Below are 26,635 nucleotides of genomic sequence, written 5' to 3' on the forward strand. Positions count from 1 at the left end.
GCTATTAATTCGCTGCTCCTTTTCCAGTAAGTATCTAGATTTGACCAGTACTCAAGCAAGCTGAAAATCCACACTGGCTTTTCAGTCCTGCGGGTGGGACGGATTAGTCACGAGGCACGCTCTTCATGCTGAGAGCTATCAAGAGCTGGAAGGAAAATTGTTTATACAGGGACTCTTACTGCAGACTTGTCCATACGCCAAAGAGAGCTCATGTTGGACTAGCAGAGGTGGTTTTGCCACAGTGACATTTTTGACAACATCACACGCCCACATACACTAATGCTAACAGATTCTCTGAAGTCTGCAAGGGGTTCCTGTGATTTCATGCTACATCGAAACCAACACGACAGCAAGTCACCCTGAGGTATTAAAGGGAGTCTTCTTAGCTCTAGCTGGTAGGATAGGATAAAGCTCTTTGGAAGTGATCTCTGCTCTTCCAGACTGACACATTTCCTACTGGTCTCAAAACACTCCAGTGAGTAGCAAACCTTAGCAAGCAGGAAAGCTCAGGCTTTCGCATCTCACTACCCCAGGAATGTTAGTGTTATGACAGAGATGCAGTTGAACAAAAAGGAAACTAGATGGAAAAATAAAACCTGAAAAAGATTCAGTACATCATGGGAAAGGAAAAGTGTAAGAGCAGTGAGAAGAAAAAGAGAGAATCAACATTCAGAACAGTTATTTTGTTGTTCTATTTGCATTCTCATGTTCATACTCTTGAACTCCTGGAACATAGAGGAAGAACTGAAGGAGTCTGGAATACCTGGGTTGACTGTCACCCACTGCGTGACATAAGGCTATTCTGGCTTTATCAGCCTAGCTCTGGGTTTCAGTGGCATAGGAAGTAAATCATAGAATGCTCAAGGTTGGAAGCGACCTCTAGAGGTCCTCTAGTCCAACCCCCCTGCACACGCGGGGTCACCTAGAGCACGTGGCACAGGACTGCGTCCAAGCGGGTCTTGAAGATCTCCAGAGACTCCACAACCTCTCTGGGAAGCCTGTTCCAGTGCTCTGTCACCCTCACTGTTAAATTTTTCCTTAAGTTCATGTGGAACTTTTGGTGCTTCATTTTGTGGCCATTAAGCTTTAACCATGCTAGACCATACCATAACTTCAGGTTTTCTAATTAAATAGTCAAGTCTGGAGAAGGCATATTCCAGTGCACTGTAGCTTATGTTATATCATGCAGCTTCCACTGACAGGAATTCTGTGGAATGATGGATGTTAGTGAACTGTTATTTTTGGCAAAACCTGTGGAGAGTGGTGCCCATAGGATGAAGCATACCTCTAGTCTGCACTGCCAATTTTAAAATGCATCAGTGTAAGCTGACATTTAAAGTAAAAAGATAGCCTTAATCACAGTTATATTAAAGCACTCTTCCAGAATCTGTATAGCAAGGGAATCAGTTCTAATAAAAAATGCTGCTAAGTTTCCTCAATCTGCCAAAAATTCCTTTAGTCTCAGTACAATGCAAATATCAAGAAGGCTCCCTCCCATCTTACTTCAATGTAATTGCTACACATTGGCTGCTCTTTAAAAGAACATTATACTGGGCATATCTTGGCAAGTCAGAGAAAATATCTGCCCTTCTGCTCATAAATATGTGCCAAGCTGAATAAAAACATAACGATACAGCATCCAGCAGAACAAAATGTCACTTTACTTTCTGTTCAACACTTACTAGTTTTCTTTTATGACGGCTACAAGTCTTCAGCTTGAAAATTAAAGGTTGGTTCAGTTATAAAAGCTAGAGATAAAACCTTTTCACAAGTTTACAGAAAAGTGTTTTATAACTAAGACATGCTTTGTGTAAAGCCAGCACTCACTTAGCGTTTTTGGAGACAGTGTGAAGATTTCAGCAGATAGCAAGTCGTCTATTGAAAGAACCCACTGTCTGTTTGCAAAACTGTAGAGTTACAGCTCTTTAAAAACATGAAAAACTTCCAGAACAAAATCCTTTCAACTTCTCACAACTCAAAACACAGATCTTAAACCTGTACTTCTTTCTTAATCAAACTTCCACTGACTTCCCTAAGAATCTGCCTAAACAGGAATTAACCAAAAGTAAAGCTCTTAAATAAATCAGGATCTGCAGGATTTGACTTTCAAATATAAATGGGATGGAAAAAAAACTCAGATAGAACCTTTCAGATATACATGCCCACAGAAAATAATCTCTGTTTAGAAAAAGGCAATCACATGGAGTTAGACTGTCAGAATAAAGCAATTAGAAAACTGCCAGCTGAAGGAAATCTTTGTGTTCTTCTGCTGAAAAAATGTAGCCTCCTTTTCTGACTCACCGTTATTTCCTGCTCATAGGTCCAAACACCACAGGCCAGTTCAACACAGAATATTACAAGCAAGCTTCCAAAGTACTGCAGAAAACAGAATGGCATTAGTTATTTTTGATATTCAAGTTAATTTGGGAAAAAAAAGACAAAAATTAAAATACATCTCAAAATATTATTAACAAAACACAAATACTTGAAAACATGGCTGAAGAAATAGAATCTGAAATATATTTTGCAACCAAAATATTACTGATTCATGAAACAAACTTTCCAAAAGCTTAAAACATGTGACATAGAACACTGTGACATTCCTTACTGACTTAACATGAAGCATATGAAACATTACCATGGGGAATACAAATTAATCGTCTTGCGGCTAACAAAACAGGGTTAGCATGCCATATTACACTAAAACAATCCTAAAGAGATTTAAAAATTTCTCACATATGTGAAAAAAAATATATACGGTTTTGAGCTCCTTTCGTTTAAGTAACATAAGCACAGAGTATGTTACTGATCAGAAGGGGGAAGGAGAGAGAAAAATAAAATAAAATAAAAAGAAAAAACAACAATAACAACAGAAACAAAATGACCCCCTCCCCAAATAGACACAAAAAAACCCACAAAGATAGACAAGACAAAAAATAAATAAATAAAAGAAACACAATGTCCTTGAAAGCTGTATTTTTCCAGAGTGATTTAAGCAGTTAAGGTCAGGTACAAACACTTACCGAGACAGACTACAACACTTTTGTCTATAACAATACCTAACCTTTAAATTATTTAGAAATAGAAAGCATTTGCATAAAGAAAAAGCTGGTGAACATTCAGAAAAGCTAGAAGCTGTGATTAGGAAGAGCAAAACTAACCTCCATGTAACAATAATAAACTATTTTTGAATTGCAGGACAAAGCAGCTTGGAAATTAAATGCTTTAAATGTTGCCCTACAGTTGAGTCACTTATTGAGTCTTTATTTAAGGCAAAAGCCCAATTCCACTCATTCTTGACTCCAAACTTCCCTCTGTATCAATGAACTGATCTCGCCTTTCTCCTCAGTGCACAAGGCTGTAACACACAAGCCGCATGAATTTTATTTGGTATTAGAAAGCAATGAACGTACGATTTTAAGTTTCTCCAGGAAACTGTTATTTCTAGTATTTCTGACTTCCTGTTTTTACTAGGTTTCTTCTTCTCATCTATTCGGTGGCCAAAAGCAGAGATAAAGCCTTTAGGACAGAGGGCTCCGGCTCCAGAAGTCTGTGGCTGCCCCACGTTAGCTTCTCCATCAACTTCTTGGAGAGATGCTGAGCTAGAATACTTACTCAAGGAAACACCACCCCAGTGTAAAGCAGAGCAAAACAAACAACTGATTTCCTTAGTAAAGCACATTCCAAAAGGCTGCAAATGTGGTCATTTTGTTCTGGAATGCATTTAGGAAAGGTATAAAACCCAGAAGCATGTAAGGTAACTGAAATATTTTTTTTTGCTATTAATAGTTACAATAGAGAATATAAAACCACAAGCGTTATGACTTAAGGTTCACCTATATGGCATAATCTTCATTCAACAAACCTTGAACTGTTGAGTTCACAGCAAATATTGCAGTTAATGAACAGTGTCCTGTATTTACTATTCCTACTACTTCTTGCTGATCAAATCCAACTCCCTGAAATATAACCATAGATGCAAATAGTCAAATTAAAAATAATCATGTGAAAGACCTTGTGTGAATTTTCAAGAGAAACTTGTACTTGTTTCCTCTCCTACTGTAGAGCTGCTTTCAAAGAGAGTGTTGAAAGAAGTCTGTTTTACCAGCCTCCACTGTATCACATTGCATATTCAGTCATTAAAGCTGGATAAAACACCTCTCAGCCTCACAAACCAACTCTACAGGCTCATGCAGAGCTCCAAGACAGGCCTTCAATGACCAACATATTTGTCTTCCAAATGTACAAAAAGAGCAGCAAATTTGAGTTATATCTTGTAAAAATAATGATGTTTTGGGTTTCCAACAAAATAAACTCCCAAGCTTCTAGATAATAAACCCACCATTACTGTGGTGCCCATAATTTATTCAAATAGTTCTTTATAAAAATTGTGGAAAAAAACAGACAAACAAAATAAAAACCACAAATATATCTACTTTACAAAGTCTTCTCTTAGAAAGGTGGAAAAAAGATCACCTGTTTTAGCTCTTTTAATTGATATGAAAGTCTTTAAGGATATGATGGGTAATACTAACATTTTTGAGAATAAGAGCAACTAGATACTTATATGAAAAATGACTTGAGTTCTCAGCTGTCAAAGGAAATTTTAGGACTTTCATACTGCGATAGAAGAGGAAATCTGGGACTGCCTGATATCCCCAACCTCATGCAAAACTCACCATAATGAAAGGGGGAGTACAGGTGGTATACTTTAAGAAAACTCTTAATTTACAGCTCCTTTTCATGTTTCATTGGTTTACAAATCTTTGTATTCGACACTTTCATTGCATATAGTTATAAAAGTTTCTGGTAGTGGTTGCAGACACAAGAGCCAAAAATATGATTTTTCTACAGTGCTGAATAGAGTCTGAGATGAACACCGTTGAGCCAGACTCACTCAAGAAACATTTCTGAGTTTGAGCAGTTCCAACTCTGGCTTCCTCTGGACACAGCAGAAGACTGCAGAATCAAGGCTTCTGATTGCCTTGGAAAATAAAAACAAAACTTATTCTGCTCATAAGGAAAAAAAAAAAAAGAACAAAAAAGAACTTACACATATGAAATAATATTTTAGGAATTGAGCAATTGCAGTCACACAAAACTCTTTCATAGATGAGCTTCAGTTTCACTCTGTCATTATAGGGGAATGTTTAATTATTTCTAATGGTTTCCAAAACAAATAATTTTTAGAGAAACTGGGTGAAAAAAAATGAAGTCAGTTTTTAAATTTATTATCCCTAGTTTCCATCTTGAAAACACAGAAATTTTTATTGGCTTCGCTGACAAAAATGGTCCCGACATAAATTCCCCAAAGAGTCTGAATGCTAAATGCATCTTCCTGTATGTGCAAACTTCTACTTTTTACCAGATACAGTGATATGAAACCAGGTTTATTATTGCTTTGTTCCTCTTATGGGCTCAGTGACTGCATTCTGAAAGCAGGATAACAATATCACTGCACTTTACACTTTTCCTTAAGTTCCTGAGGAACTTTCAGTGCTCAGTTTGTGGCTGTTTCCTCTAGTCCTATCGCTGGCCACAGCTGAAAAGAGACTGGTCCCATCCTCTTCACTCCCTCCCTTGAGGTACTTATAGACACTGATCAGGCCCCCTCTCAGCCTTCTCTTCTCCAGGCTGAACAGGCCCAGCTCCCTCAGCCTCTCCTCGTAGGGCAGATGTTCCAGGCCCCTGATCATCCTCGTAGCCCTGCGCTGGACTCTCCAGCATTTCCACGTCCCAGCTGGGCACAATACTCCAGATGCGGCCTCACCAGGGCTGAGTAGAGGGGCAGGATCACCTCCCTCGACCTGCTGGAGACGCTCTTCTTAATGCGCCCCAGGATCCCATTGGCCTTCTTGGCCACGAGGGCACACTGCTGCCTCACGGTCAACTTGTCATCCCCCATGACACCCAGGTCCCTCTCTGCAGAGCTGCTCTCCAGAAGGTCAGTCCCCAGCCTGTACTGGTGTCTGGGGTTATTCCTCCCCAGGTGCAGGACCTTGCACTTGGCCTTGTTGAACTGCATGAGATTTTTCACCGCCCAGCTGTCCAGTCTGTCCAGGTCCCTCTGGATGGCAGCGCAGCCCTCTGGGGTATCAGCTACTCCTCCCAGTTTGGTATCATCAGCAAACTTGCTGAGGGAGCACTCTGTGCCTTCATCCAGGTCATTGATGAATAAATTGAACAGGACTGGACCAAGGACTGACCCCTGTGGGACCCCACTAGCTACAGGCCTCCAACTAGACTGCACTGCTGATCACCACCCTCTGAGCTCTGCCATTCAGCTTTATTTCAACTGCAAGTGAAAAAACAGAAAAGAATTGCAAACAGAAATAAAAGTCCTCCTTGAGAAAATCACCTGCAGAAAGATGGGGAAAGACAAGAGGACGATGCATCAAGGAAAAGCATTGGAAGCACCAGGTTTGTTCCTTGAGTAACTACTTGTGCCCTCTTTGCTGCAGCAGTCTTCACGCAGCACAGGTGTAAATGTGACTGTTGCCTGCATCCTCATTTCCTGATCCAAAACTTCTGATGGAGAACACACACACACACACACACACACCAAAAGCAAGGAAAACCATTACAGTGAATTCTCAGTCATTGCAGAGTCCATAGGAGATCACATTCAGCTACCACAAGTTTAATAGCCTCCAGAAACAGTCCTCTTGCAAAAGTCAGAATCAGACAGCCCTAAGCCAACCACTGTAAGGAACTCATATACCATAAAACAAAAAAGGACAGAGCAAGGGTAGTGGAAAATATGAAATGGAAAGCCAGGGCTGAAATTCAGCCACAGAAGTGAAGAAATAATCCTCAAGTAGTAATCAAGGATAGAAGCAGAAAATAACAACAACAACACCAAAAATACAGGCTAGCATTTCAATTACAAGCTGAGTGCTAGTTAGATGATTATAAGGATGGTTATAAGGTGGCTACTTATCTGCATAGTAGCCACCAGAACCTGACAGATCACTAGAAAGATGCATGATATTTGAAAATTTATATAAAAGAATCATCAGAATAAACGAAAATTATATTGAAAATATCTGTCTTTATTGGCTAAATAGGACCAACATTTTTGGTTGGAATAAAATGCCTGCACTTATCAGCCACCTCACTTAAAAGGGTACAAGCTCTGTATAGGTCTGTGCCGACATTGGCAGCTCCAGCTCCCAGAATTCTGCTCGTAAATAAGGGCTCCTTAAAAAGACTCCTATATGCCCAAAACATCTCCCTCTCTCCATGTAAGGCTAAAAAATAAAATGCAAAACAATTTTTTCCCTGTTGTGGCAGGTTTTTGCTATTCTATTTATTCTACCAAGCTAAATGAATGACAAACACCACAGAATGCATAATAAGATCATATTTCTTTCCTGCTCATACAGTCATTTACATACAAACATCAAAAACAGCACAAAATCACAGTCATCAAATCTCAGATATTTTGCACTAGCTTGAAAAGTGTTTTTCCCAACAATTTTTATTCTGCTCAGAGAGAAATGCTAAGCAGGACCCATGAAGTACCATTCAGCATCAAATCTCTCTCATGGCTTTCTACCCTGCCGAGTACAGGACTTTTACTTCAATTGTGTGCAACCACAGAACATGATATAAAGCATAAAGCGTGATGTTTTATGCAGAGATGTAACACAAGACTCTCGCTGTAGTTCATGATATTTTTTCTTGTTTGTCTTGAATATACCACATGATGCCTGTAATAAATCACTTAATATTATGATTTGTCTACACTTTTCAGGCAGCACCTGAAAAGAACTGGTGAAAAATACCCTTCTTTAGGCATCACTAGCACAGCAGAGAACACCATGAAAAACACTGAACTTCAGAAAATAGAGCACATTGACTGGGTTTTTTATAAAAATTCTTCCTTGCCTCCCACTCCAGCTCCCATTTAAATAACCTTACTCCGAGGTATTTCCAAGAACAAAGAATATTTCAAAGATTTTTTAACAGAGGAAATGTGACTCTGCGTGTGCAGGGGGGTTGGACTAGATGACCTCTAGAGGTCCCTTCCAACCTTAAGCATTCTATGATTAGATTCTGATTTGAATTAGCAAAGGAAAAGTCATCTAAAACTGACGTACGCAGCAGTGGTCTCCTTCGGCGCACGAGCCAGGGCAGTGTAAATACCCTAACACCCTATTTTCAGCCCGTGATGACTCCACTGGCACAGATACAAAAGCCCCATGACTGTCCCCTGAGGATGCCCTTCCCAACTGGAGCATAGGTGTTATGCCAGAAATGAAGCCACAAGCAGGAGCAGTTGCCCAGTGAAGAATCTGATGGGTTCTTACCAACTAATGTGACTATCTGTTTTTTCGTGCCAAGCAGCCCGGGCAGGTAGGAGTAGCTGTGCAAACCCAGGGGTGTTTCTGAAGCCACACCACATCATCCTTCATTCTGCCATAGCTGGGTTCAGTATTTTCTTTCTCTTCCTCCAGTGACCTATGGAATGCTGCTCATCAGCATTCCACTGTGTTAACCTGTGAATCGGTGAGCTATTAGCCCATGCACAAGCAGAACCAAAGAACTGGCTGCATCCCCACGCTCACTAAGGCCACGCTAATAGCAGGGGTCACTGGTGAGATCATTGTGTTTGCAGACAGGAACTGTGACTTGGAAGCAAGAATTTAGGAAAACTCAAGAAAATGCAAATTGGGTTTTGTGGCAATCTATGTTTCACCAGAATTGGAAAGGCACAAATTCATCACACCTCTTTTTCTCCCTCAAACCTCACTTTTGCTCTGCACATTGCATCATGCTCCTTTTACTGGGATTACGGCTCTCATTCATTTTTCTGACAACTTTCTAACCATCTTAGAAAAAAAATAAAGTGATTTTATAGTCTACTAAGATTCTTTCCAAGAGGACAAAAATATTCAACCATACAACATGCTCAAAGTATTGGGGGGTTCTTAAGTCCATTTATAGATACTGAGAGAGCAAGAGAGCACTCCAGATACAAAAACAAACGGCACTAGACAGGGACTAACACCTACAACACATTGAACAAAAGTGAGAATGTGATGGGTGCGAAAGCAGCATAAATCCTTCCATTTTTGAAAAAAAAAAAAGGTGCTTTTATTGAAGAATCAATTTACTTATTAATTTCTGCTCTGTATTTCATTTCACATTTTTTTTTCCAAGCTTTGTCTCTCTCCTCCTTTTCCTTTTCTCCCAGAAGATAGACATTTTTTTTTCTTCCTTCCAAACTCAAGAAAAACCACAGCCCTCACGTCAGTCCAAACAAAATTAGCTGACCAGCAAGTCCAGCCTCTTCAGACTTCCGGTCGTGCTCGCGCCACCTTTTGGGGCACAGTGGTCCACATGGAAAGACAGGCAAAGAAAGATCTGTGGGAGAAGGGCATGGGCTGAAGGAGATTCCAAGGGTAAGCAGCTGCCGAATGAAACCTTGCAGGAAACTCAAAAAGACCAGGGTAAATGGTATGTGAAACGGATGCCAAGAGATTTTAAGAGGGTTATGCACAGCATTTCCCAATGGCTAACAGCCTGAGAGTGTCAGCTTGGTTCTGCTGAGATACAAGCTATCCAGACATCTGTCTGCACCCTAAGAAATGTCAGATGGCCACCAACAGAATATGCTTGATTACCAGTGGGAGCCAGGCTCTTTCCATGAAAAAAACTAATAAAAAGTCCGTCCTCACTCACTAAGTTACAAGCCACAGTTCCCTTAGCTTAAAACTAATGAGGCTATTTTAATGATTAATCCAGCTACACTTTTAAAAAATGGAGCAAATACTCATTAAACAGAGTCAGCCCAGCAGCATGGAAAACTCAAATCCTCTGTTTATCTACTCCCACAGCGCTGACTTTCCCTTTATCCTGCTTCCCCCCCTCCCCTTCTCCTTCCCCGGCTCCCGCAGCCCTGCCCTGAAGGGATTAACAGTTCATTTGTCATTCTGATTTAAAATTTGGTTTACTTGCTTGACAACAGATTTCTGAGCGAGATGCAGTCACAAGGCAGCAAGGAAACAGCCTGAAACCACCAACTCACAACGTTAGCTTCTGAATGCCAACCAGTTCTGCAAAATAAATACATTCCACAGCAAAATGACCCAATGTCTATTATTTCAGATTTCAATTTCTCAGTTCAACAATTTTTTAATCAATCTGTAGAAAGTTTCTTAAGCCCTGTGACCTTCACAACAGGCCCTTAGTTCTACGCAAGCCATTATCACTCCTTCAGATATTCCATATAACTAATTTGTTATAACTAATTACAACTAATTTTCTGAATCAAAAATGGTGTTTTTTTCCACTGAAATAAGCATTTAAATTTAGAGCACATACTCAAGTTCTTTTGACTCACGCCTTTACCACCTGATTTTTTTTTAAATAAATAGCAAGAACTTTGATCGTGACCTTCATTTATCTGAAATATTAATGATCTGCTTAAGATTTTTTCTTTAACACCTAATCTTTGCTTACATGAGGAAGCAGGTATTATTTTGGAAAGAAGCAAATGAACCCTTCAGACAATTATTAGGATTTATTTGCCCAAGGCTCAACTACTGCAAGTCAGTGAATTCCAAGGAAAAAGGGTCACTACAAGGTCAGGGTAAAGTGCTGAATGGGATGTAAGTAGAGATATGCATTAGACAATAATTTCCTCAGGGCTTAGAATATTCCCTTTCCCCTTCTTTTCCCTGTATTTCATAGGATTTATATTGAAAGCAAAATCTTCCCGTTCTGCACAGATTTTCAAAACACAGTCCCTTTATCTCTCCATGCCCTCTTTATTTTCTAGCAAGTGTGTAAACACTACAAAAATGCCTCTTTGGCCAAGAAAATCTTTTTTTCCCTTGTAGAATTCACGGCTAATATATACAATATCTCTGCCTCAGCATGACCCAAAAGACTACACATAGTCACCGTTTTGAGTCAAAAACTGCTCTTCTCGGGTAAAAAGAACCCACGCCTGTATTCATACAGTAAAGTGTGTCTTCAGTGAAAAGGGCAAGACCAGATAGGAAAAAAATATATATAAATTCACCTGGTGAGACATTTACTCTACATTCGGTGCTCAGACACCATCTCAGCAGTTTCCCACCTCCCTCTTCTCAACCAAGGGCACTTTCCTTATTCTTACTCCCATATCATGCCCAGCTCTCTGCTCTCAGTACTCAAAGAACCCTGTACAAGTCACCTTGTCCCTGCCCTTCTGTATATTCCTGGTACCCGCTTCCCTCATTCCACTTCTTCAGCCTTTCTGTTATCACCTCCCTCCCCATCAAACAGCAAACATCACTCGAGAGCCCTTTCCACCCTGGTAATGTTTCAGCTATTTCTATAGCCCAGAGCATCAATGACATTCAAGGACTTGGCGAGCAGAAAGAGTATCAACAGCATAACAAGCAGGAATAGAGGGAAAACAGGATCAAAGAAGATAAAAGCACCAAGACTTGCTCCAATAGTTTTGAATCAAGAGACCAGGCAGAGACGCTTAATAAAAGCAATAGTCAGGAAATATATCCCGCAGTCCAGTCAAAGTGTCTGCCCTTATCGGGTGAGCCTGAAAGTACAGCTAAAAGGGAAAAAGCGGTCACAAATTCAGGCATTAGGCTTCATGCTGAAAACATACTGGAACTACAGAATGGCCACATTCAACAGCTGCTTCCCTTTTGCTTAGCACTATATTTGCTTCCAAAACTATGAGCGAGTAGCTCGTTACTCTTGCAGAAAAGCACAAAAAAGCCCACTCTGATGGACAGTACCATAATCACGCAGTCAGACCTCGCTGTCACAAATCAAAGCTATTTTCCCAAATAGCCTCCTGGTTGTTGGACAGTTCTTTTTACTCTGAGTGGTTGGTAACTGCATATAATAACACCGCGCTGGCTCTGCCCTTATATTACACGACCATGTGCACGAAGCAGCTGCTGCGCGCGGGGGTGAAGGAAAGATCATCACTGCAAGCACAGCAAACACATCTGGACCCAAGCCAAGCATTTACAGGAAGAGCCGGACACTCCCACCAGCTCAATTCCCATCTTGCTCCCCCCACGCAGCTCAAACATGCAGCTGCCCCTGCTTGCTGTTCATTCAACAGGCAGTTCTCTGCATCTCCAAATGCCTCCCAGCAACACATTACACTACACAGCGAGTGCTCCTCATCTGCAAGCTTCCTCTTCCAGCAAAGGAAATGATGTGCAGCTTCAAAGCACTGCCTTTGAAAAAATTTTCTAAGTACATACACAGTGCTGTGTATTTATGCTGGAAAAGGCAAGGTCAACACAATACAGCTCATGGGCATAAGGACAGGGAGATAGAGAGGCTGGCTCTGAATGCTGCTACTAGCCTAGTCCATTCTGCTGTGCTGGGGAGTCCTGCAGAATGACCAGCCTCCTGCAAATCCAAGCTTTACTCTGTGGTAGGATTGTGCAAAATTAATTAGTGTCACTAGCACTGTTCTGAAACTCAACAGTTTATCTGAACTAGGAGTATATAACTGAGTAGATAGGAAGTTTACCATCTGTTTACCCTTCTGCATGTCAATGTAGAAGCATGTCTGATAACCATTAGCACAAACATCTCAAACAGTTCAACGTTAGAGTAAAGTTTACAAATGTGCAAAGCTTTTTTTTTTAAAAAAAAAAAAAGCTTTAGTCCTATATTTACTGTCTGCAGAAAGTTACTAATATCTGAAACTAAAAATCTGCAATCTCTATGTGTACTTCCTCTTACCAGTGTAACCTGACACAAACAGCTTTTTAAAGTAACATAAAAACCCTTCCTTACCCACTGATCATCTGAATCTCAGTTTTAGCACAGTTGCAGCTTTTCAAAATCTGTACTACAATATAAAAGAAATTCTCCCATTTAAATTCATCTTTCAAAACAGGCTAACCTGTCTTGGTCAGATACACAGGCACAAAAAAGCCATTACTTCAGGTTCAAAAAACAAACAAACAAACAAACAAAGTATGTATTTAAAAGCCATTCAGAGGCCTGTACAAGCTCTTTCTCCTCTTAGTCACACCGCAAGCTTTCATAAGCAAGCTGCTGAGAGAAGGAAAAAGACCTGAAAATGATGAAATCCTGTCTAACTTTAAACTGTATGGGCTTTAAACTAAGTATGCCTGTCCATTATTGCTTTGCTTTCACTGGTCGGTAGTTTAATAATGAAATACTTCTGGTCAGTAAATAGCACAGTTCCAGTGCCAAATGTTTACACAAGGTAATGGAGCAGCTGTGACTCTGGTGAGACATGGGTCACAATGGATATCCTGCAGAATTACAGAAATACCTGTGGTCACAAAAGGAAAACAAAAAAAGGAGAGAAGACAAAAAATTAACTATTGAGAGACTCTCATACTGATTCATGTTGATTGTGGCTGCAAAACAGCTCTTGTCGTGAGTGTCCTGCAGCTGGCATTTCACACGGATGAGCTACAGCAGCTACAGCTGATATCTAGCAGTGCAGCAAACAACCCCTCACAGCACCGAAGCATCCACACGGATTTATACAGCGTATGGGTGTAGAAGAATCCAGCCCAAAACACTGATGTCAGTCAGCGGTTCCCAAACATTTTTGAGATGGATCTTAAAGAAACTACTTTCAACAGCAGTGAATCTAGCTGGGTGAAAACTACTGACATGAAGCAGTCACAGTCATCTTATGTTTCCCATATGTCCTCAGCTTACATTTTTCACATAATATAAAAAATTTCCCCTTCTTTTAAGACTTTTTTTTTGCTTCTCTATAATCAGTTTAGCTTTATAATTGCTAATCTTATAATGTTTCAACTTGGTCTATCAAGTTTCTATTTATAATCAGGTTCCCTGCCCCCACTAACAGGGTCTAAACACCAATTAGCACCAGACTATACTTATTTCTCTGCCAACTTTGTCATCTAAATAACAACAACAAAAATTGCTAAAAAAAAAAAAAAAAAAAAAAAAATTACCCAACTGACTATCAACTGTTGCTAACAGTTTTTCCCCTTTGGGAAAACTTGTCCAGACAAATTTGAATCTGTGCTGTGTGAACGCTGTAATTATGGAAAATTCATAGTTATAAATGTCTGAATTTGCAATGAAAACCCAGCCAGGAAAATCTTTTCCACTGGGAGTTTCATGCACTTCTATGTCAAGCAACTGAGAGTTTACTCTTGTCTTAAGAAATGAGAACTTCAAGAAATCTTCACACCCCTAAGGTTACAATTGCAAGAATACATTCATGGTGGGTTTTGTTGTTGTTTTGAGAAAATACAGAGATATGGAATGTTATTTTAAAAAACGTATTTGAAAAGTTAAACAATCTTGTTTAACAAACTGTAACAAACACTGCAAAACCTGGACTTCCATTTCTCCTCCTTGAACTGCTATAGCTTTTATGAGAGTCCTCTGCAGGAGTCCAGATCTTCCTGTTTAAGCTGGTATCACTGCCAACTTCTCTAAAGAACAGTGACCCAGGATCCCATCTTATTCTCAGACACTTTTCCCCTGAAAACTCTGATTTCCACATCCTCTACCCCAAATGCTATGTGCACAGCTTTTAAACAGCTCTTTTGCTTTACCAGCCTTTCCCCAAATCAGCAATAAAACCTCTCCAATAAATGACTGGTGCAACTGTACCCCTGGCCAGGAGGATGAGAACGAAGCGCCAAGCTGAGCAGAAGGTCCAAGGAACCTCCCGGGCAGCTGCTACGGCTGGTAGCTCCCCCGGGACCAGACCAGGGCCAGGAGGATTCAAGCTGAAAAGCACGTCCAGCATCGCCAGGGAGTTCTGCTAGCAAACAAGGACGCTTTTAAAGAAAGATTACAATCTCAGTGACAGAAAAGAACGATTTCAGTATTACACACACATCCTATGGAAAGATGATATGAAGGTTAAATATTAAGGAAAAGTCTCTGGGCAAAATATTCTTTCCCAAGATTTTTAGGCGTATACACAGAACCACTGGAATTATTTAAGGTGGCTTAGTTTTACATTGTGTCAGATGCACTGAATTTGCCTGTTAAACAGTTTCCTACTTAGAAGGAAATTATTGTAAACTAAAAATTTATTTGGGCAATACAACTTTATTTCTGAAACAACATCCTTTCTAAAGGCAATTTTCTAGATACAAAAGACATTTAGGGATTGAATTTCCTCTGTGCCTCTGAACAACTCTTCTCTGCACTTCATGCTATAAGAGCACAAAGCAGAAGATTTTCATTTCATCAGGAACACAAAAGTCATCTTAAAGCGAATTATAAGTTAATTCAAAATAAACTGCAAAGACTAGAGAATTAATGATACCCTGATGTATATCAGAGGGCATCTCAATTTAATAAACAAAACATTGACAAAATAACAGGACACTTAAGACCCCAGTCTTTTTTTTTTTTTTTTTTTGATCTTTCTAATACAGTTAGATTCAGCTCTAAATCTTTACCCAACTGCTTTTCACTGTATGCCAGCTCACATTATAAAATGAATACACGTCTAGAAATCTCATGGAAGTCTTAGCCAGTGAAAGGCATGCTGAAATCTCCAGGAATCAGGCTCTTTACAGATACCCTGTTTCTGCTTTGCCTCCGTTTCAGAAACCTCTCAGGTATTCTCCTCTGAAATGGGACATCTGTCACTGGTGGTGGCACAGGCTTGCAAGTGCACAATGTGCTTCCTAGCAAGGTTTTTAGAGCTCGTGTCTGGCATGCAGAGTCACCAAGCTGGAAAGAGACCATATTGCAGCACTATAAAAGTGCATGAGATACGGCCTTAGTTGTAGTAGAACATAAGGCAGGAGCCAACTGTGAAAGTCTCGCGCTCGACATGCAACACGCAACAACTCTCAGGCACTCTCTTCATAAATTTACTAGTTCTACAACTTTAATAACTCCACATTCAGACCCTGGGGAGTAAGAAATATACAAGCTGTATTTTATACTGCCAAGTAAAATGACTAGACGTAGTTCACATCTATTTTTTTACATTAGAGAGTCATATTATAAAAAATTGTATTTTTAATTTTCCATAGTTTTCTCTAGAGGATTAGAGCAGCAAGCTGCAGAAATTCTGAGTATTAAATATCACGATGAAAAAAGTCATTTATCATACGGACAACAGCCAAACCTACCTTTAGTAGAAGATTCATCCTAATACTTAAGCAGTCAACACTAAAAAAATCGAAAAGCAACAACCACCACCAGAAAGACAGTCTCACAACAATTCTTGGGAAACCTTCTGAATTTGAAATAGTTACTTCTATGCAAGGGCTTGGGTCATTTGCAAAAAAAAAAAAAAAATCAAAACAAACAAACACAGAAACTTATGCTGCATATGGATGCATTACAGATTTTGTGGATTTTGTGGATTTTTGTGGATTTACAGCTTTGGTTGAATCCAGTTGTAATTTTATTATATAATATGAATATAAGTATGCATTCAGTTGTATTAAAAATAGGCATGGCCCTTATGCTTTGTTAAATCTTCCAAAAATCTATGTTAAATTAATAACCCTGAATTAACATGCTGTAAGAAACATCAAGATTTGGTTCAAAATATCTTTGGATGTCGTCATTATAGCTGTTCTTGTACTTCAACAGGAAAAGTATAATCATGATTGAAGAGGCTGTTAATGTTCTTCATGAAAGTTCTTTGCTTCTCTTTAGTTTATCTGGTTTTACAAAGGCTCATTCTGTTGATCCATAACACTCTGATTAGTCTGACGAATGAAGCACTGACTTATGTCTGCATATTTCTGCAGTATAGCAGGACTGGATTCATTTAACAATTAATCAAAGTCAGTGACACACTTAGGAAGGTATCATTTAGATTTTGCTTATCTCTTCGGTTAGCGAGGGCAAACTCTCAGACTCCTGGGAATGAAATATTGCAAGTTAAACTACAGAAATGACTTGTCTTGATTTAGGGTAATTTGAGTGCTTAAACACACATAAAAATAAATTTACTTCCAGATGGCATTAAAAACTATACATGTTTTCTTCATTTCACCAGCAGTTTAAATAACAGAAGGCCAACAACACTTAACCTTTTTTAGTCTTTATTTCAGTTAGTTATGATCTTTCTTTCTAAAGGCTTATACCAAAACCTATAACTTACATTTGTTTTCAGTTAATTTGTAATGTTGGTCAAAATCACATTGTTCCTTTTGTCTTTTAATTCACTTTAAAAGCTATGATCACTATAAGATTACTTTCATAATGCTTTTGATTTTATAACATTTCAATAAAAAGAGGACTTAATATCTTTTAACATATTTTAATAGATTCATTATTTATACAAACTAATTTACAAGATTCTTTCCTTTCAAAATATGTAAATAACATTATTAAATAATTATATAGTATGAAATTGCAGGAATTGTTAGTTTAATGCAAATATCTGTGTTTTTATGTAAAATCTTAGAATTTGCTCCTGCTAAATGTAAGATTACAATTTAAGCCCAAAAAGAAAAAGATGTACTACTATTATATTGCTAAAATCATATTTAAATGAATTAAATGAATTCTTCTTAACTATATAACTTTGAAACTATAATCTTGGTACTGTATGGTAGGCTTAACAAATATTCAAAAGGACTTAACAGATACTCAAAAGGAGAAACAGCATTTGCCATCATGCAATTAGGAAATACTTGTAACTACAGACCCGCAACTGAATCTCAAATAAAGATTAGTCAAGACTTCTCAAGAAAGCTATTTTAATATAAAACCCCCATATACTTTTCTCACTGTTCTAGAAGCAAGTGGAATAATTTCTGTTAGACAAAAGAAAGGGCTGCAAAAATCACAGACAACTTCTCACTTTAGTTGAGAATCTAGAGTGAAAACTTGTGAGGTCTCCTGTAATTTAGTCTGAACAGACCCACAGTAAAATGCAATGGGAGAATCTCTGGGAGAACCTATCACACACTGTGGGGAAAATATAGCATAATCTCAACTATTCCTGCAAAAGACTCCACCTGGATAATCTCAAGAATTACAGGATTTTCAACTGTCCATCTTATCCTGCTGGAATTACAGTATTCATAAATCTGATGAACCTCTTTCACACACATTGCTCCCACCCTCTCCGTGTTGTACACTCCTTGGAATCCCACTAATCCTCACGTTAAAAAGACTGAAGCCCAACCCCTCCAAGGGCTGCCAGACTGATTTCTCGGACACGTATGGGTACACAGTACTCCCCAATTTCTGTGGTTGCCAAGAGTCTAGTAATTTTTAAAGCATTTTTCTATAAAATCTATGCTGCACAGACCCAAACTCACTGACCTCCAGATGAAGGTAAAGGTATCTAGCTCCCTGTATAGTCAAAGCCTCATCACATTCAGACTGTCCATGAAGCCCCGTGGCAGGGAAGCTACTGCACTTCAGTTGCTCTTGACTTAGTTATGCAGCCTCCAAATAAAGAAGAAAGGTGGCTACTTGAGATTCATTTTTAAATTTGCTTACAATGAACTGCAAATGCAAAATTCCAGATTCAAGTAAGAGAGCACGCTGTTGCTTTACACCTGTAATCAACAGTATGGATAAAGCAAAGCCTGGGTTACCTGGCTATTAACAGTCAAGAGGCAGGACGGCAGCAAAGGAGTCTACTCACATTCCTATAATTATTAGTACTTAAGAGTTTGAGGTTTTCTTCCTTCAGCAATTCCTCAACTACTAACTAAACAAGACTTTCTACAAATGAGACATTGCTTGTCTTTCAGTCCTAACATAAGGTATTCTAGGCAATATGCTTTGCAACCATAACACAAAGACTTAAATAAAAGGCAGAATGTATCCAGTGCCAGGGCAACAAGCTTTTTTTTCATTGTCTAATTAACACAGAAATTAGGTGTTTCTAAAGGTCATGAAACATACCCAGATAAGAAGCAGCAGATTTCTTTTCACTGTCCCACAGTAGCCCAGCATTCCAACTATGATAAGGAAACAGCAAACAGCGATCATGACTGGATGGACCACAGGAAAATATGTCAAAATGAGAGCCTCCTCCACCCTGAAGCAAATCAAAACCAAAATCAAAAAAGTATAATCACACAGAAAAATTACACAGTAAAAATTACACAGTATAAAAAATGTAGCCTAGTCATTAAAAGGGGTAGATTAGCGATGTACTGTGCAAGTTTCATGGAAATCACTTCTATATGGCTCTAAAACCAAATGCTCTTTTCAGGTAGCAAAAGGCAAAGCTGGAAATCTCTGTGGGGCAAAGGCCCAAATTCTCCTGTCCAACAGTTGCACAGGATGCAGCACAATGAGGCTCTATTCCATGACTAGAGCTCCTAAAAGCACTGCAGTAATACAACTAACAACATTCTTAAATCTCTGGACTGAATAAAGTATGCAAACTATTCAGTAATATGATTACCTGTCAGCCAATGGCCAAAAATTGATCTCTGTCAGGAAAGACAGGATTAAATTAGTTTGCCTTTCTCTTTTGGGAAATTTCAACTTTTGCTAAAAGAATTTTACAAAAATTGTAAAAATATACTTTTTGACACACACATACAAAAAAAATAAAAACAGTATCATAGCTCCAGAAACCTTAATCACTAAACATGCTACATAAAATTAATTACATATACAACAATCATTTAGCTACACACATTAGTAGGTTTAAGCTTACCTTGTTTCTGCAGTTAAAGTGAGAACATTATTCAAGTAGTCTCTCATCCAAGCAGAAACACCTAATACACTGATGGACATCAACTAAAAAGAAAAAGTGAAGTTACTTTTTCATGTGTGTTTAAAAAAGGCAAGATTATTCATCACATAAGCACAGGATCAATCATCAGCAACAGCTGTCATACAATCATTTATCTGAACAGAATATTCTTCCCAAAAATTGTGCTCGTATTTGCTTAGGATTGGTTTGTCACCTAAGGATTTGGGGAGCCAATGGCAATTATCCTGTCTTCCATTATGGGTAATTAATGCCTGAAATACTTCCCATCTCCCCCCGTGGAGTCATACCAACACTGTCTCAATTCCTGCCACTGTGCAACCAGGCACAGAGACAACAGGGGGAAGATTCATGCTACTAGGACCAGTGACTCCAGCAGAGCTCCCAGACAACATCCACCTGTCTGCACGAAACCATGAAGCCACCTGCAGGCACACAATGTGCAAAGGGAAATCTGGAGCCCTAGAAAGGATGCAACAGCACTGACATTCTGACACGTAGGAGAGGAGGTAGATCCTGTGGGTAAGTCCAGGAGAACCACATTTTCTCTCTGATTGTGCCAAAGGCTGACTTTGTGGCCTTGAACATATCATGAACTCTGTGTCTTCCTGAACTGTAAAGTAACAATAAAACTTGTTTCCCATTTCATTTAGATAAAAAAAAACCCTCTATGAAGTGTTCGGATGCCCAAATTCACTGTACGTCAAAACGGAGGTGCCCAACCACATAGTGCCATCTAGCACTAGCATTTGTCTAACTCCCAGGCACTTGAGCTACATGAAACAAATACCCTTGCCAGAGTACCTGTGGGTACTGTGCCCACAGCAAATAAAATCCTGAGATAGAGCCTACCTAGAACTGCCACCTCCTTGGCAGAGCTGGGTTTCTGTCACCTCATACCTTTCTTACATGTCAGCCCATCTGGGAGCTTCAAGAAGAGGTTTTTGCCCCTAATCTTCCTGAGAAACCAAGCCTGAATGGCATGGTTGGAGCATCTCTACCACATGACACTGTCATCCCCCTGCACACTTTCTGCTGGCCCTCAAAACACTCCATTTCCTCCTGCACGTGCTGAACGGATGGAGTCCTGCTCGCCAGCACAGGAAGGCAGAGTTACAGGTTTGAAGTCCTTCTGGAGAAGGAGGAAACCACTAAGTCTCTCTACAAAGTGGAACAAAGTTAAGGTTACTAAATATCACCATCTATTTCCCAAACCATTTCAGAGAATACAGCTGGCTTATTATACCCAAAGGGAGTCTTTAGGCACAGAAGGCATGAATATCAACCTCATGCAGGCACTTAGCTCTGACCTGCAGCTCTCAGGCTGAGCCTGGCAAACACAGGATTGCAGAAGTATCACTAGCTTCAGCTTTTCCAGCTGACTAGCTCAGCTCAGGGAGGGATTGCTCAGCAATACTTCCTAATACTTACTATTCCTCTCATATATCTGTATAAAAGTATGCTAGGAAACCTCTGCATTGTTTTAACAGCTTCTAAGTTCCACGGAAGCACTAGTCTGCTCTTGCCCAGTTGTCAGTCCAAAATTTACCCAAATTTTGCTTCCTCTGCCTTAGTTCAGGAAGCAGGCACTCCCAGAACAGTGTTTCTGCTACATCAACACACAGAGAATTTGGATGAGTGGTAGCACCTCCTCTGAAGAGGATTTTCACTATCCCTTCAATGGCATTAGGTAGCTTCCCACACACTCCCATGCTGCCCCGAAGTTATGCATACAAACTAGTTAAACCTGGCTCAAAACTAACATTTTAGAAGCGTTCCCGTGTGTCTCTATCGGCTTCTTGGAATGCCTGGCTTTGCCGGCAGCACGCTCGCAGCAGGGTATTGCTGCCTTTAGGATTTCATTAGCATTGGTGGCTACTGAACTACTTCTCAAAATCCATGCATAAGCACTGAATGCTGCCTTGGTCCTGCACAGTGCCAGGAGGAGGTCTGGGTGCTCAGTTTGCTGCCTGCATATTGCTAAGAAGTTAGTGCAGACTAGAACTCTATTCCATAAATGCATGTAAGGGCACATTGCCTTTAAGTTATGTGGGATCTATTTTGGTTGGTGAACCAGTAGGAGTAAAGAGAATTTGCTGTTCTATTTAACTGATAATTCAGGAAGATCTCTTCCACTCTCTTTAACTTACAGTAAAATACTTGAAGTTAAGATAAATTTGACTACTGTGCTTTACAGAAACAGTGCTCAAAAAGAGGACAGAGTCCAGCCAAACAAAAGCACTCCTTGCCAACTTTCAGGAAAAGTCAAAAGGTCCTGCTAAGACAGCAGCATCAGAAATAAATTTCACTTGCTAAACAACGTTCTTTCTTCCGTATTAAACTGGTAGACTGCCCAGTCCCAGCTCTCTGCTGGGAGCTCACAGGCAGCCTCTGCGCTGCTTCTGCACTGTGCGTGTAGCACTATGTTCCCACCAAAGGAGCAGCAATGGATGCTCTGGAAGGAAGGAAAGTTGCTCCTTCAGACAAGGCAAGATGCAACAGGGGAGAAAAAGACAGTGTGCAAATTCTGAAGAAGCTCCCATATTAAAATAAATAAATAAATAAAGCAGCACGTGGGAAAACAAAGCATGATAATGAATAATTCAATAATACTCTATTTTACTACATACAAACACAACAAGTTTAGTAGCTTTTAGCCACAAAAAAGGTAGCACTGTGAAAAAAAGACATTCATCTCCTCCAGATGAGCAAAAGCAAGCTTCCAGACAAGCAAACTGTGAGTGCTGAAGGGCATGTTTGCAAAACCAGTGAGTCCTGGGCAGTGACCGGCACTTATTCTAGCAACAAAAGATTGTTATCAAGCATTAGCTCACATCCATCCAACCTGACTTGTCTGCCCCTCCACTCCTTAGCCACAAGGGAATAACAACAAAAACGAGACACAAGCACACCCAAATTCCACAGTCTCCAATCTCCCTGTCACTATGCTGCTGAGCAGCAGCAAACCTGCAGCTGGCATCGCTGCAGCTACACGGATTAGCTTCCTCAGTGCAACCCAGCACGGGTGCTCAGAAGGCAACAACAGCTCTTCCAGAAAGCCTGGAGCACATCCCGACCCTACCAGCAAAGGGCACGTACATCTCTGCAGTTCACTGCAAAGTGATTTTCATGGATTCAGAGGAAGCGGCAAGGTCCCAGTTAGGGTTTTCACAGGTTTGCTTGGAGGAAGGACAAAAGGAAGCCTTAAAAATTAGCAGGCACCACTTCAGCTCTTGTTTCAGGACAAATCTATATATAAAACATTGAGCACTTAAAAAGCTCTATCAAACAATCAGCATGAGTTTAGCTCTAAAAGGTCACAAGTTTACAAGAAGCAAAGCTACCAAAGTGATTTTTTTTCCACTTTAGCATTCACATCACTTCAGTAAAATGCCTGCATCCAAACTTCTCTGATGACGCCCAGCCTGCTATGCTGTAAACATGACATGACAGCAGGCAGTAAAACACTCCTGCTACAGCCGGCCGCACAAGTCACTGCGTGTTCCCTTCTACCCTGTCACGACACAGGAGACAGCAACAAACTGAAGGGTTTATAAAATTGCATGCTCTATTTTAATTATATTTTCATCTTGACTAAACAAAGGTTGTAAAGTATATTTTTAAATAAGCTCTCCAAAATCAACATGCATGCCATACATTAGTATACAAAACTTCTTTTCCACTTTTTTATACTTTGAGAATGCTTTCACAACAACCATAAAAGCTATATCCAACAACTTCCTCAAAATATTAAAGTGGCCATTTCAAAGCACAATTTAAATCATGCGACAAAAACAAAAAGATATATATATATTTATTCATTAAGAATATATTTTAAGTCTTTATTGTTACTCCCCTACTCAGAGTCTTTGAGGCCATCTCAAAAATAAATCTGTGTTTTCAATTAATAAATGACCATGAATTTCTAAATTCAGTGAAGCAAGACTAATTGTTCTAGGTAGCTGTTCATTGCTGTCACTATCATCGTCTTGTTTTCATTGAAACATCCTAACATCTTCACTTTGCTCAAATTTGAGAAGGTGTTTTAATCATTAAACCTAAAGAAAGATCAAAAATAAATACCTCCCACATTAAAAATCACATGCAGTTCTTTTTTATCAAAATAAATGAGGCTAAGAACTTCAGGTTCTAGTATCCATACAAAAGGTTGCATAACAGCGCTATATAAGAACTTACATTCCAGAAAGAGGCCTACAACTCCAGTGAAATTACTTCAAAGATAGAGTAAAACTCTGCATGAGAGAAGCTGACAAAGTGTCCTTTAATTTTTAGCAGAGAAATAACCCTTGAGAATGTTTCCATCTAAAATTGATTTGGGCTATTTGAGCTGTGGCTTACCAAAAACAAAAAAATAAATCACTACAAGGTCATGAACAGAGCATGTTGCAATGTTTCCACAATTAAATAAATTCACTACCCAGATCCCTGAACAAACACAGATGCCTGAGTTCACTGGACAAACATGGACAACTGCGGGTTTTTTTTTGTGAGGAAGGGGTTTGGAGTGGGGGAGATATCTTGCTTTTTGCTCGCAAAAGCATAAAAATATTTATGGAGAATGGACTACAAAAGAATAATTCACCTCTTCCCAACAAGGCACCTTTTTTCTGTGGTACTTTTTAACCTCATCCAGGGTCATACCTTAGTCCCCCGCCACTCGCAAGCAGCCCAAGCAGGGACCTATTTGCACTTTGCTTCCAGGTTTGCTTGCACAGCTGCAGGCGAGGGAACAACCCGACCCGCGGCACCGGCTGGAACTTGCACACTCTGCAGCAAGGCAACTGCCTGAGCACTGGCTAAACGGGTCACCCTCCCAGAGAGTTCGCCAGGGACTGACCATAAACGGAGCCTGCAGTAGCTCAAATAAAAAAAAAAAAAAAAAAAAAAAAAAAAAAAACTGTGAAATCAGAGCTCAAATGTACAAACAGGTTTACACGAAGTTAATTCAACAGCATGTTCTTCTCAATGTCATACTTGTTCCAAGTAGCATAGAAGCGCAAAAGGAAGCGAGGGCAGAGAAAGTGTGGAAACTATATATTTCTGTACTCATCCTCTGTGACTACCTGCTCACTGTACTTGATACTCCTTAGGTCAAGCTTCATGACACTTTTCCTCAAAACAGGAAATAACCTTCTCATTGTAAAGAAAAAATCTCTCTGGAAAGCCAAAGGTATGTGTGGCTGTTTGTGGGTAATGTGCAGCAGTGCAGAGCCCTCAGATTCTCAAAAGGATGTAAAATTTCCAAAGTAGAGAAAGAGTTTCTGTAGTTAGTGAATAATTAGGAAAATAATTTCAATAGAAAGAGAAACCGAACAAAAGATAATATCTATGATATAGATAGACCTCTCCATTTCTGCTGGAGGTCATGGGTTATAAGCATCTGGTTTGAAACATTTTTTCCCTTAAACTATTGGTTCAAGTCTTCTCAGCCCTAATTCGTGCCTTTGTCCTCAAGGTGGTTACAATGAGTTCCATACCGTTAATTGGGAGGATCCCCCAAAAAACATCTGTGATTCCACTGACTTCCAAATGCTAGTTAAGGAACGTGTTATTATCGCTTCTAACAAACGGGTGGGTTTGGGAATTATTTTTTTTTCTAACCGGCACCACGCTAAGCCACTCTGTTTTTCAGGGCTGCTTTGCAGGGCCTGCTTTACCACTTCACTCATGATAGTCCATTGGGCTGACCCCATGAAGATCCGCGGGATGAAATGTGCTGTAGAGGTAGATGCGAAGTTGAGCTATGGCCAAACTCTGCTTTACTGTGTTAAGACATACCCTGGTTATGTATTGCTTGCTTCCACCTTCCCCATTCCAGCAGCAGACCTTCATAAACCAAACTTGATCAGTCTTTTCTCTGCTGGCAGCTTCCTTTACCTTTTACACATTCACTTCCTTTTATTCTCCCTCACCCACTTCAAATACATTCCTGCGAGACCTTTCTCACAAACAAAAAGACTAAGGTGTAATCTAAAAGAAAACAAAGAAGTTACTTAAAAAAAAAAACAAATCTGATTAGTTGCTTTTCTAGATTTCAAAGTCCTCAGGCTGATGCTTTTGAATGTGAGTTAGGCTTTGTGTGCTGCTATAATGTAATGATGTTATATAAATAATGCAGCCTACAGAAATCAGAAAGTAAAAGGTTTCTCAAGATCAGTATTAAAAGCATTGCTAGTTCTTTAAAACTCCTATAACTTGTTCTGCTAAAAGCATTCCATTAAATGACACTGTATTCCCATAAAAGCTGGAGTTTCTTTCTAATATGGCTTGTAGATATTTTCCTTATACAAGAGTACTAAGAAAATGGATTTTAATTACTCATGTCTATAGTAAGTAACTAAAGGCAGAGTGTATTGGCCTAGGATAACCTCCATGCTTCTACTGCTGCAGGTTCCCAACAACATTAATTCTGACAGATATTATTATTCATTTAAATTGTTTTAAAATTTGGCCCTAACTTTACTCATGCTAGATATCCTAAAATCCCATCGATACAGGTGATATTTGGACAGCAGAAGAAATATAACTCTAGTAGCTTCCTCGTAAGATAGGACAGATCAACAGCATGGTCATAATAAATATGGAAAATGAAGCAAAAAATGCAATGCATATATTTAAGCTTGGAAAAAAAGAAGGAAACCTGCTATTTCCAATTATCCTTGGATCCTTCCTTGGGCAACACTAATGTTTCCCTACTGTGTTTTCACAGATGAAACATACCCAAAACTAGAAGATTTAAGAATGTGCAAGATGCTTCATAACAATAGGAAGACTAACTGGAAATTTCCTATTCTTTCATTTTACCTGATTTTTTTTCAGCAAACCCAAATTTAAGATCACAGAATCATAGAATGCTTCAGGTTGGAAGGGAACTCCAGAGGTCATCTAGTCCAACCCCCCTGCACACGCAGGGTCACCTAGAGCACGTGGCACAGGGTG

General features: G+C 39.5%; 1 protein-coding gene across 2 annotated transcripts in view; it reads right to left on the minus strand.

The window, feature by feature from the left end:
• The window catches only part of TSPAN12 (tetraspanin 12), a 45,703-nt gene that overhangs the window by 13,120 nt on the left and 5,948 nt on the right, over window positions 1-26,635 (minus strand). The window contains exons 2-4 of one of the 2 annotated variants that reach the window (XM_088523874.1): window positions 19,619-19,701; window positions 18,853-18,988; window positions 2,302-2,376 (exon numbers count right to left, since the gene is read on the minus strand). In XM_088523874.1, coding sequence (XP_088380000.1) covers window positions 2,302-2,376; window positions 18,853-18,988; window positions 19,619-19,701 — 294 coding nt within the window. The remainder of the gene's footprint in view (window positions 1-2,301; window positions 2,377-18,852; window positions 18,989-19,618; window positions 19,702-26,635) is intronic. The other variant, XM_088523885.1, reaches the window with a different exon arrangement.

Source organism: Tinamus guttatus, unplaced genomic scaffold, assembly GCF_059628265.1.
Source record: "Tinamus guttatus ecotype Peru unplaced genomic scaffold, ASM5962826v1 Tinamus_guttatus_pri_ptg000018l, whole genome shotgun sequence".
Classification (NCBI taxonomy): Eukaryota; Metazoa; Chordata; class Aves; order Tinamiformes; family Tinamidae; genus Tinamus; species Tinamus guttatus.